Genomic DNA, 11,281 nt, shown 5'->3' with positions numbered 1-11,281 from the left:
GAAGGCCATGTATATGTATGCTAGAAGGTCAGTGGTCATGTTAGTTGCTGAAGGCCATGTATATGTATGCTAGAAGGTTAGTGGTCATGTTAGTTGCTGAAGGCCATGTATATGTATGCTAGAAGGTTAGTGGTCATGTTAGTTGCTGAAGGCCATGTATATGTATGCTAGAAGGTCAGTGGTCATGTTAGTTGCTGAAGGCCATGTATATGTATGCTAGAAGGTTAGTGGTCATGTTAGTTAATAAAGGCCATGTATATGTATGCTAGAAGGTCAGTGGTCATGTTGGTTAATAAAGGCCATGTATATGTATGCTAGAAGGTCAGTGGTCATGTTAGTTGCTGAAGGCCATGTATATGTATGCTAGAAGGTTAGTGGTCATGTTAGTTGCTGAAGGCCATGTATATGTATGCTAGAAGGTCAGTGGTCATGTTAGTTGCTGAAGGCCATGTATATGTATGCTAGAAGGTTAGTGGTCATGTTAGTTAATAAAGGCCATGTATATGTATGCTAGAAGGTCAGTGGTCATGTTAGTTGCTGAAGGCCATGTATATGTATGCTAGAAGGTTAGTGGTCATGTTAGTTGCTGAAGGCCATGTATATGTATGCTAGAAGGTCAGTGGTCATGTTAGTTAATAAAGGCCATGTATATGTATGCTAGAAGGTCAGTGGTCATGTTAGTTAATAAAGGCCATGTATATGTATGCTAGAAGGTCAGTGGTCATGTTAGTTAATAAAGGCCATGTATATGTATGCTAGAAGGTCAGTGGTCATGTTAGTTGCTGAAGGCCATGTATATGTATGCTAGAAGGTCAGTGGTAATGTTAGTTAATAAAGGCCATGTATATGTATGCTAGAAGGTCAGTGGTCATGTTAGTTAATAAAGGCCATGTATATGTATGCTAGAAGGTCAGTGGTCATGTTAGTTAATAAAGGCCATGTATATGTATGCTAGAAGGTCAGTGGTCATGTTAGTTAATAAAGGCCATGTATATGTATGCTAGAAGGTTAGTGGTCATGTTAGTTGCTGAAGGCCATGTATATGTATGCTAGAAGGTCAGTGGTCATGTTAGTTAATAAAGGCCATGTATATGTATGCTAGAAGGTTAGTGGTCATGTTAGTTAATAAAGGCCATGTATATGTATGCTAGAAGGTCAGTGGTCATGTTAGTTAATAAAGGCCATGTATATGTATGCTAGAAGGTCAGTGGTCATGTTGGTTAATAAAGGCCATGTATATGTATGCTAGAAGGTCAGTGGTCATGTTAGTTGCTGAAGGCCATGTATATGTATGCTAGAAGGTTAGTGGTCATGTTAGTTGCTGAAGGCCATGTATATGTATGCTAGAAGGTCAGTGGTCATGTTAGTTGCTGAAGGCCATGTATATGTATGCTAGAAGGTCAGTGGTCATGTTAGTTAATAAAGGCCATGTATATGTATGCTAGAAGGTTAGTGGTCATGTTAGTTAATAAAGGCCATGTATATGTATGCTAGAAGGTCAGTGGTCATGTTAGTTAATAAAGGCCATGTATATGTATGCTAGAAGGTCAGTGGTCATGTTAGTTGCTGAAGGCCATGTATATGTATGCTAGAAGGTCAGTGGTCATGTTAGTTGCTGAAGGCCATGTATATGTATGCTAGAAGGTCAGTGGTCATGTTAGTTGCTGAAGGCCATGTATATGTATGCTAGAAGGTCAGTGGTCATGTTAGTTGCTGAAGGCCATGTATATGTATGCTAGAAGGTCAGTGGTCATGTTAGTTGCTGAAGGCCATGTATATGTATGCTAGAAGGTTAGTGGTCATGTTAGTTGCTGAAGGCCATGTATATGTATGCTAGAAGGTCAGTGGTCATGTTAGTTGCTGAAGGCCATGTATATGTATGCTAGAAGGTCAGTGGTCATGTTAGTTGCTGAAGGCCATGTATATGTATGCTAGAAGGTCAGTGGTCATGTTAGTTGCTGAAGGCCATGTATATCTATGCTAGAAGGTCAGTGGTCATGTTAGTTAATAAAGGCCATGTATATGTATGCTAGAAGGTCAGTGGTCATGTTAGTTAATAAAGGCCATGTATATGTATGCTAGAAGGTCAGTGGTCATGTTAGTTGCTGAAGGCCATGTATATGTATGCTAGAAGGTCAGTGGTCATGTTAGTTAATAAAGGCCATGTATATGTATGCTAGAAGGTTAGTGGTCATGTTAGTTGCTGAAGGCCATGTATATGTATGCTAGAAGGTCAGTGGTCATGTTAGTTGCTGAAGGCCATGTATATGTATGCTAGAAGGTCAGTGGTCATGTTAGTTAATAAAGGCCATGTATATGTATGCTAGAAGGTCAGTGGTCATGTTAGTTAATAAAGGCCATGTATATGTATGCTAGAAGGTCAGTGGTCATGTTAGTTAATAAAGGCCATGTATATGTATGCTAGAAGGTTAGTGGTCATGTTAGTTAATAAAGGCCATGTATATGTATGCTAGAAGGTCAGTGGTCATGTTAGTTAATAAAGGCCATGTATATGTATGCTAGAAGGTCAGTGGTCATGTTAGTTAATAAAGGCCATGTATATGTATGCTAGAAGGTTAGTGGTCATGTTAGTTGCTGAAGGCCATGTATATGTATGCTAGAAGGTCAGTGGTCATGTTAGTTGCTGAAGGCCATGTATATGTATGCTAGAAGGTCAGTGGTCATGTTAGTTGCTGAAGGCCATGTATATGTATGCTAGAAGGTCAGTGGTCATGTTAGTTAATAAAGGCCATGTATATGTATGCTAGAAGGTCAGTGTTCATGTTAGTTAATAAAGGCCATGTATATGTATGCTAGAAGGTTAGTGGTCATGTTAGTTGCTGAAGGCCATGTATATGTATGCTAGAAGGTCAGTGGTCATGTTAGTTAATAAAGGCCATGTATATGTATGCTAGAAGGTCAGTGGTCATGTTAGTTAATAAAGGCCATGTATATGTATGCTAGAAGGTCAGTGGTCATGTTAGTTGCTGAAGGCCATGTATATGTATGCTAGAAGGTCAGTGGTCATGTTAGTTGCTGAAGACCATGTATATGTTAGTTAGAAGGTGGTGGTCATGTTGGTTGATAGCTCAGGCCGGGTTTGTGAGTAAGCGCAGGCCGGGTTTGTGAGTAAGCGCAGGCCGGGTTTGTGAGTAAGCCCAGGCCGGGTTTGTGAGTAAGCCCAGGCCAAGTTTGTGAGTAAGCCCAGGCCGGGTTTGTGAGTAAGCCCAGGCCGGGTTTGTGAGTAAGCCCAGGCCGGGTTTGTGAGTAAGCGCAGGCCGGGTTTTTGAGGAAGCGCAGGCCCGGTTTTTGAGGAAGCGCAGGCCCGGTTTTTGAGGAAGCAAAGGTTGGCTTTGTAGGGAAATGCTGCCCTGTTTTCTGAGGAAGCACAGACCCGGTTTGAGTGATAAAGTATTTTCAGAGGGCGTATTTAACACATCACACTTATGATGCTGAGTATTTTGAGACTGCTTAGTTTTGATGGAAAAAGTATTTTACAGTTTCTGACATAAAATATAGAGACACAATATAGATGTTGTGAATACTGAATCTAGTTTCTAGATCGCACTTTAGATGCTCATACTGATGTCCTTGACCTGTAAGTTTACATTTTTTCTCTATAGGAGTTTGACACCATTGGTCGCTTGAGTCCTCTTCCTTCTGGAGTCTATAACTTGGACGACCTCAGGACTTTTGGACGACAAAAAAACTGGTGTCCCTATTACCTTGCCCGTCACGCGGTGAGTTCATTTGTTGTTGCATAATATTTTATATCACTGGTTGTGTGACATTGTGTTTGTATTATCATTGTGTGCCACTACAGCACTATGTGGTTGTGTTATTGGATTATAAATGTTTTATTACATTGTGTGGTGTAAATAAAAACAATTTCACAATATTTAGAATGTTGAAAAATAAGTTATTTTACATATATATGACAGCAGGGTTTGTGTGAGTGTGTCCGCACACAGACTAATTTAATTGCACAAAGAAATCTTAATGACACAGGGTGAAATGCGTTGTGTGCTGTTAAACCATTTGTAGTCTCTCATTGTGTATGAATTTTGTTATATTAAACCATTTACTGGATGAGTTCAGCTAATTATTATTGTGCATTTGGCAGTTTTCTAAACGAATGACGAATATGGTCGGGGCTAGTGGGATTCAGCTCTTTTTGGAGACAGATTTATTTATGTGAAAGTGCAATGCAGTAACATCTGTGCAGATCCACATCTTTGTGTTGCGTTTCCACAAGAATAAATCTGGTTTCAAAAAGAGCCAAATACTGCTACCCCCGACCATATTCAGCATTTGTTCATAAACTCACAGAATGCACAAACCTCATTATCATCACTTTCTTGGTCCTCCCATAAACCTAATTAAAATGACCATTTTCCACTTTCTCCCATGGATAAATTCCATTGTTTGTCATCTTTGTGTTTTTGTGTAGTTGTCACAGTGCAATGTGATTGTATACAGCTATCACTACCTGCTCGACCCAAAGATTGCTGATCTTGTGTCTCGAGAACTTTCCAAGAAAGCTGTAGTGGTGTTTGACGAAGCTCATAATATAGGTGAGGGTCTGGTCTAGTCTGTCTGTCTGTCTTTCTGCCTATCCATTTGTAACTTTCTGTCAGGCTGGCTATCTGTCTAGCAAAATAAATACATTATTTAAAAATTAGAAACTAAGAAACGGCGAAACGTAAACTGCTGTTGACACTGATAAGTAGCACGAAAATTTTGATCCCTAGTCACTGAAAGACCACCAAGGTTCCACCTTTCAGGAATGGGAAAGGCAGATGGATATACTTCTGCAATTGGAGCGGTATCACTACATCAGAAATGGTACAGTAGAGATACATGAAAGGATGCGCCACATCTGTAAAAAAAGATAATGATACTAACATCCTTAATAGTGGAATATATACATGACACATTAGTATATCTCATCCCTAATCTTTACCCTCTCCTCTACCCTTGAAATACCACCCTTCCTTTTTCTTCTCCCCCCCTCTCCTGGAGACAGTGACCCTCCCCAACCGGGCAGAGCTATTTAGAACAGGGCAGGGTGTGCCTGAGGAAAAGATCGGGTCATAGCTGACCTACATCTAGCATCCACTGCATCTAGCGCACATTTTTACAGTTCTAATTGATCAAGAGAGTCCTGAAAAGGACTTAAACCTAATGTTTACAATCTTTTATTGACAGCTTTACTTAGATACGAGTAAATTGTCCCCTATGTCCAACATTTACAGTCGAGACACAGGACCCAAAAGGGGTCCATGATGTAGGGGCATACACCAAGGCTTCTCAGACATGGCTCGTACACCCACCTGAACCAGAAAGAAAAGGTGGCTGTTTATGCGAGCATTTCACTCACATATGGTAATCTACATAGCTAGTTTTAAGAATTTTGGTTTTGAAGCAATGCATACTATTTTGATATGATATCTTTAATAAAGCACTTTTAAAACTTAAAAAAAAAAAATAGAAACTAAATGCTTATCAGAATAATCTTCTCCAGTCTCCTGCAATCCAATGCCAGACACGCGTTTCACTTATTGCCTTTTAAAGTTTTGTTTCTAATTTTTTAATAATGTGTTTATTTTGATTATACAGAGGGAGATTATGACATGATATCTTTTTTTACAATATATTTTTGGTAGTTCATAGATTAAAATAATTTGTTAAAATTGTCCCTATTGTTTGGGAATTCAAGAAATCATAGTCCTTTTTATTTCAGGGATCTTTTTATATTTAATCTGTGTAACACAATGGGTCTTCTAGTATATTAAGAATTCATCTTTATGTATATGCGCAAACATTTTTGATAATAATCACTCTCCAGACTATTAGTATATGGATGTATACCATTTTTTAATCCACCTGTGTTTTAACACATTTATATTTTTATTTTAATAATTAAAAAAAAAATTCTTCTTACTCATTTTCACCACTTATAATAATTAAGTGCGTGCTAAAAATTGGAGATTTCTCTTGTAAGGTGTATCCAGTCCACGGATCATCCATTACTTGTGGGATATTCTCATTCCCAACAGGAAGTTGCAAGAGGACACCCACAGCAGAGCTGTTATATAGCTCCTCCCCTAACTGCCATATCCAGTCATTCTCTTGCAACTCTCAACAAGCATGGAGGTAGTAAGAGAGAAGTGGTGAAATTTAGCTGTTATTTTGCTTCAATCAAAAGTTTATTATTTTTAAATGGTACCGGAGTTGTACTATTTTGTTCCAGGCAGAAAAATAGAAGAATCTGCCTGTGATTTCTATGATCTTAGCAGGTTGTAACTAAGATCCATTGCTGTTCTCACATATGTCTGAGGAGAGAGGTAAGTTCTGCGGGAGAATGGCGTGCAGGTTACCCTGCTATGAGGTATGTGCAGTTACAATTTTTTCTAGAAATGGAAATGCTAGAAAATGCTGCTGATACCGGATTAATGTAAGTTAAGCCTGAATACAGTGATTTAATAGTGACTGGTATCATGCTTACTCTCAGGGGTAATACCCTTATAAAATTGCAATATAAAACTTTTGCTGGCATGTTTAATCGTTTTTATATATGCTTTGGTGATAAAACTTTATTGGGGCCTAGTTTTTTCCACATGGCTGGCTTAAATTTTGCCTAGAAACAGTTTCCTGAGGCTTTCCACTGTTGTAGTATGAGTGGGAGGGGCCTATTTTAGCGCTTTTTTGCGCAGTTAAAATTACAGACTGAGACATCCAGCTTTCCTCAGAAGTCCCCTGAATGCTATAGGACATCTCTAAAGGGCTCAAAGGCTTTCCAAAGTCGTTTATTGGGGAAGGTAGGGCCACAGCAGAGCTGTGGCAGTTTGTTGTGATTGTTAAAAAACGTTTTTTGATCCGTTTTTTGAACTAAGGGGTTAATCATCCATTTGCAAGTGGGTGCAATGCTCTGTTAGCTTATTATACACACTGTAAAAATTTCGTTTGTGTAACTGCCTTTTTTTTTTTTACTGTTTTTCAAATTTTGACAAAATTTGTTTCTCTTAAAGGCACAGTACCGTTTTTTATATTTGCTTGTTAACTTGATTTAAAGTGTTTTTCAAGCTTGCTGGTCTCATTGCTAGTCTGTGTAAACATGTCTGACATAGAGGAAACTCCTTGTTCATCATGTTTAAAAGCCATGGTGGAACCCCCTCTTAGAATGTGTACCAAATGTACTGATTTCACTTTAAGCAATAAAGATCATATTCTGTCTTTAAAAAATTTATCATCAGAGGAATCTGACGAGGGGGAAGTTATGCCGACTAACTCTCCCCATGTGTCAGATCCTTTGACTCCCGCTCAAGGGACTCACGCTCAAATGGTGCCAAGTACATCTAGGGCGCCCATAGCGATTACTTTACAAGACATGGCGGCAGTCATGGATAATACACTGTCATCGGTATTAGCCAGACTACCTGAATTTAGAGGTAAGTGAGATAGCTCTGGGGTTAGACGAAATGCAGAGCATACTGACGCTTTAAGAACCATGTCTGATACTGCCTCACAATATGCAGAAGCTGAGGAAGGAGAGCTTCAGTCTGTGGGTGATGTTTCTGATTCAGGTAGGATACCTGATTCTGATATTTCTACATTTAAATTTAAGCTTGAACACCTCCGTGTGCTGCTCAAAGAGGTTTTAGCTGCTCTGAATGACAGTGATACAATTGCAGTGCCAGAGAAATTGTGTAGACTGGATAAATACTATGCAGTGCCGATGTGTACTGATGTTTCTCTTGTTAAGTGTATCCAGTCCACGGATCATCCATTACTTATGGGATATTAACTCCTCCCCAACAGGAAGTGCAAGAGGATTCACCCAGCAGAGCTGCTATATAGCTCCTCCCCTAACTGCCATTACCAGTCATTCTCTTGCACCCAACGACTAGATAGGATGTGTGAGAGGACTATGGTGATTATATTTAGTTTTATACCTTCAATCAAAAGTTTGTTATTTTATAATAGCACCGGAGTGTGTTATTCCTTCTCTGGTAGAATTTGAAGAAGAATCTACCTGAGTTTTTACTATGATTTTAGCCGGCGTAGTTAAGATCATATTGCTGTTTCTCGGCCATCTGAGGAGAGGTAAACTTCAGATCAGGGGACAGCGGGCAGATTAATCTGCAAAGAGGTATGTAGCAGCTTATTATTTTCTGACAATGGAATTGATGAGAAAATTCTGCCATACCGATATAATGTAAACTCAGCCTTAAATGCAGTAGCAGCAACTGGTATCAGGCTGTCATGTATGTATATTTTACACTTCAGTATTCTGGGGAATGGCACTTCACTGGAATTATACTGTGTGCATAAGACTTTAGCCTAATTTGCAGGGACTGGCAACAGGCTCTTTAATAACACTTAATTTATGTTAAACGTTTTTTGCTGGCATGTAAAATCGTTTCATTTTCTGAGGTACTGGGTGAATAAAATGTTTTGGGCATTATTTTTTCCACTTGGCAGTTGTTTTATTTAATTTATGACAGTTTACTGATCTCTCTCACTGTTGTGTGTGAGGGGGAGGTAAAAAAATTCAGTCAGAAGCTCATTGTATTTCCTGCATGATCCGGTTCATCTCTACAGAACTCAGGGGTCTTCAAAACTTGTTTTGAGGGAGGTAATCATTCACAGCAGAGCTGTGAGATTGTAGTTGACTGTGATAAAAAACGTTTATTTCTGTAACTTTTTTTTCTGCTATCAGGGTTAGTTATCCTTCGCTAATGGAAACAAGCCTTTGCTAAAATTGTGTTTTTTACAAAGATTTGATGCTATAACCTTTCAGTTTATTAACTTTCAACTGTCATAACTCTTTCTGTGCTTCTTATAGGCACAGTACGTTTTCATATTATAGTAAATTACTTGAAAAGTATTTCCAAGTTGCTAGTTTATTTGCTAGTGTGTTAAACATGTCTGATTCAGAGGAAGACATCTGTGCTATATGTGCTAATGCCAAAGTGGAGCCCAATAGAAATTTATGTACTAACTGTATTGATGCTACTTTAAATAAAAGTCAATCTGTACAAATTCAACACATTTCACCAAACAACGAGGGGAGAGTTATGCCGACTAACTCGCCTCACGTGTCAGTACCTGCATCTCCCGCTCGGGGGGTGCGTGATATTGTGGCGCCGAGTACATCTGGGCGGCCATTACAAATCACATTACAGGATATGGCTACTGTTATGACTGAAGTTTTGGCTAAATTACCAAAACTAAGAGGTAAGCGTGATCACTCTGGGGTGAGAACAGAGTGCGCTGATAATGTTAGGGCCATGTCAGATACTGCGTCACAACTTGCAGAACATGAGGACGGAGAGCTTCATTCTGCGGCTGACGGTTCTGATCCAAACAGATTGGATTCAGATATTTCAAATTTTAAATTTAAGCTGGAAAACCTCCGTGTATTACTAGGGGAGGTGTTAGCGGCTCTGAATGATTGTAACACAGTTGCAATACCAGAAAAAATGTGTAGGTTGGATAAATATTTTGCGGTACCGTCGAGTACTGACGTTTTTCCTATACCTAAGAGACTTACTGAAATTGTTACTAAGGAGTGGGATAGACCCGGTGTGCCGTTCTCACCCCCTCCGATATTTAGAAAGATGTTTCCAATAGACACCACCACACGGGACTTATGGCAAACGATCCCTAAGGTGGAGGGAGCAGTTTCTACTTTAGCTAAGCGTACCACTATCCCGGTGGAGGATAGCTGTGCCTTTTCAGATCCAATGGATAAAAAGTTAGAGGGTTACCTTAAGAAAATGTTTGTTCAACAAGGTTTTATATTGCAACCCCTTGCATGCATTGCGCCTGTCACGGCTGCAGCAGCATTTTGGTTTGAGTCTCTGGAAGGGACACTTGAATCAGCTCCATTAGATGAGATTACACACAGGCTTAAAGCTCTTAAGTTAGCTAACTCATTTATTTCAGATGCCGTAGTATATTTAACTAAGCTTACGGCTAAGAATTCCGGATTCGCCATTCAGGCGCGCAGAGCACTGTGGCTAAAATCCTGGTCAGCTGACGTTACTTCTAAGTCTAAATTACTTAATATACCTTTCAAAGGGCAGACCTTATTCGGGCCCGGATTGAAAGAAATTATCGCTGACATTACAGGAGGTAAAGGCCATGCCCTGCCTCAAGACAGAGCCAAACCTAAGGCTAGACAATCTAATTTTCGTTCCTTTCGGAATTTCAAAGCAGGAGCAGCATCAACTTCCTCTGCTCCAAAACAAGAAGGATCTGTTGCTCGCTACAGACAAGGCTGGAGACCTAACCAGTCCTGGAACAAGGGCAAGCAGGCCAGGAAACCTGCTGGTGCCCCTAAAACAGCATGAATTGAGGGCCCCCAATCCGGGAACGGATCTAGTGGGGGGCAGACTTTCTCTCTTCGCCCAGGCTTGGGCAAGAGATGTCCAGGATCCCTGGGCGCTAGAGATAATATCTCAGGGATACCTTCTGGACTTCAAATACTCTCCCCCAAGAGAGAGATTTCATCTGTCAAGGTTGTCAACAAACCAAATAAAGAAAGAGGCGTTTCTACGCTGCGTACAAGAGCTTTTATTAATGGGAGTAATCCATCCAGTTCCACGGTCGGAACAGGGACAAGGGTTTTACTCAAATCTGTTTGTGGTTCCCAAAAAAAGAGGGAACTTTCAGGCCAATCCTGGATTTAAAGATCCTAAACAAATTCCTAAGAGTTCCATCGTTCAAAATGGAGACTATTCGGACAATTTTACCCATGATCCAAAAGGGTCAGTACATGACCACAGTGGATTTAAAGGATGCTTACCTTCGCATACCGATTCACAAAGATCATTACCGGTATCTAAGGTTTGCCTTTCTAGACAGGCATTACCAGTTTGTAGCTCTTCCATTCGGATTGGCTACGGCTCCGAGAATCTTCACAAAGGTTCTGGGTGCTCTTCTGGCGGTACTAAGACCGCGAGGAATTGCGGTAGCTCCGTACCTAGACGACATTCTGATACAAGCTTCAAGCTTTCAAACTGCCAAGTCTCATACAGAGTTAGTACTGGCATTTCTAAGGTCGCATGGATGGAAGGTGAATGAAAAGAAGAGTTCTCTCTTTCCACTCACAAGAGTTCCCTTCTTGGGGACTCTTATAGATTCTGTAGAAATGAAGATTTACCTGACAGAAGACAGGTTAACAAAGCTTCAAAATGCATGCCGTGTCCTTCATTCCATTCAACACCCGTCAGTAGCTCAATGCATGGAGGTGATCGGCTTAATGGTAGCAGCA

The 11,281-nt window shown here is 40.1% G+C and overlaps 1 protein-coding gene across 1 annotated transcript in view; it reads left to right on the top strand.

Annotated features, from left to right (window-relative positions):
• Positions 1 to 3,623: 3,623 nt before the first annotated feature.
• LOC128643577 (general transcription and DNA repair factor IIH helicase subunit XPD) overlaps positions 3,624 to 11,281 on the top strand; it is a gene marked incomplete at its 5' end in the record, with an annotated part of 75,553 nt that continues 67,895 nt past the window's right edge. Inside the window, 2 exons of the mRNA XM_053696417.1 lie at positions 3,624 to 3,740; positions 4,451 to 4,574. Of these exons, the coding sequence (XP_053552392.1) occupies positions 3,624 to 3,740; positions 4,451 to 4,574 (241 nt within the window). The remainder of the gene's footprint in view (positions 3,741 to 4,450; positions 4,575 to 11,281) is intronic.

This window comes from Bombina bombina, unplaced genomic scaffold, assembly GCF_027579735.1.
Source record: "Bombina bombina isolate aBomBom1 unplaced genomic scaffold, aBomBom1.pri scaffold_1044, whole genome shotgun sequence".
Lineage (NCBI taxonomy): Eukaryota > Metazoa > Chordata > Amphibia > Anura > Bombinatoridae > Bombina > Bombina bombina.
This window is presented reverse-complemented; position numbering and strand designations above follow the sequence as displayed.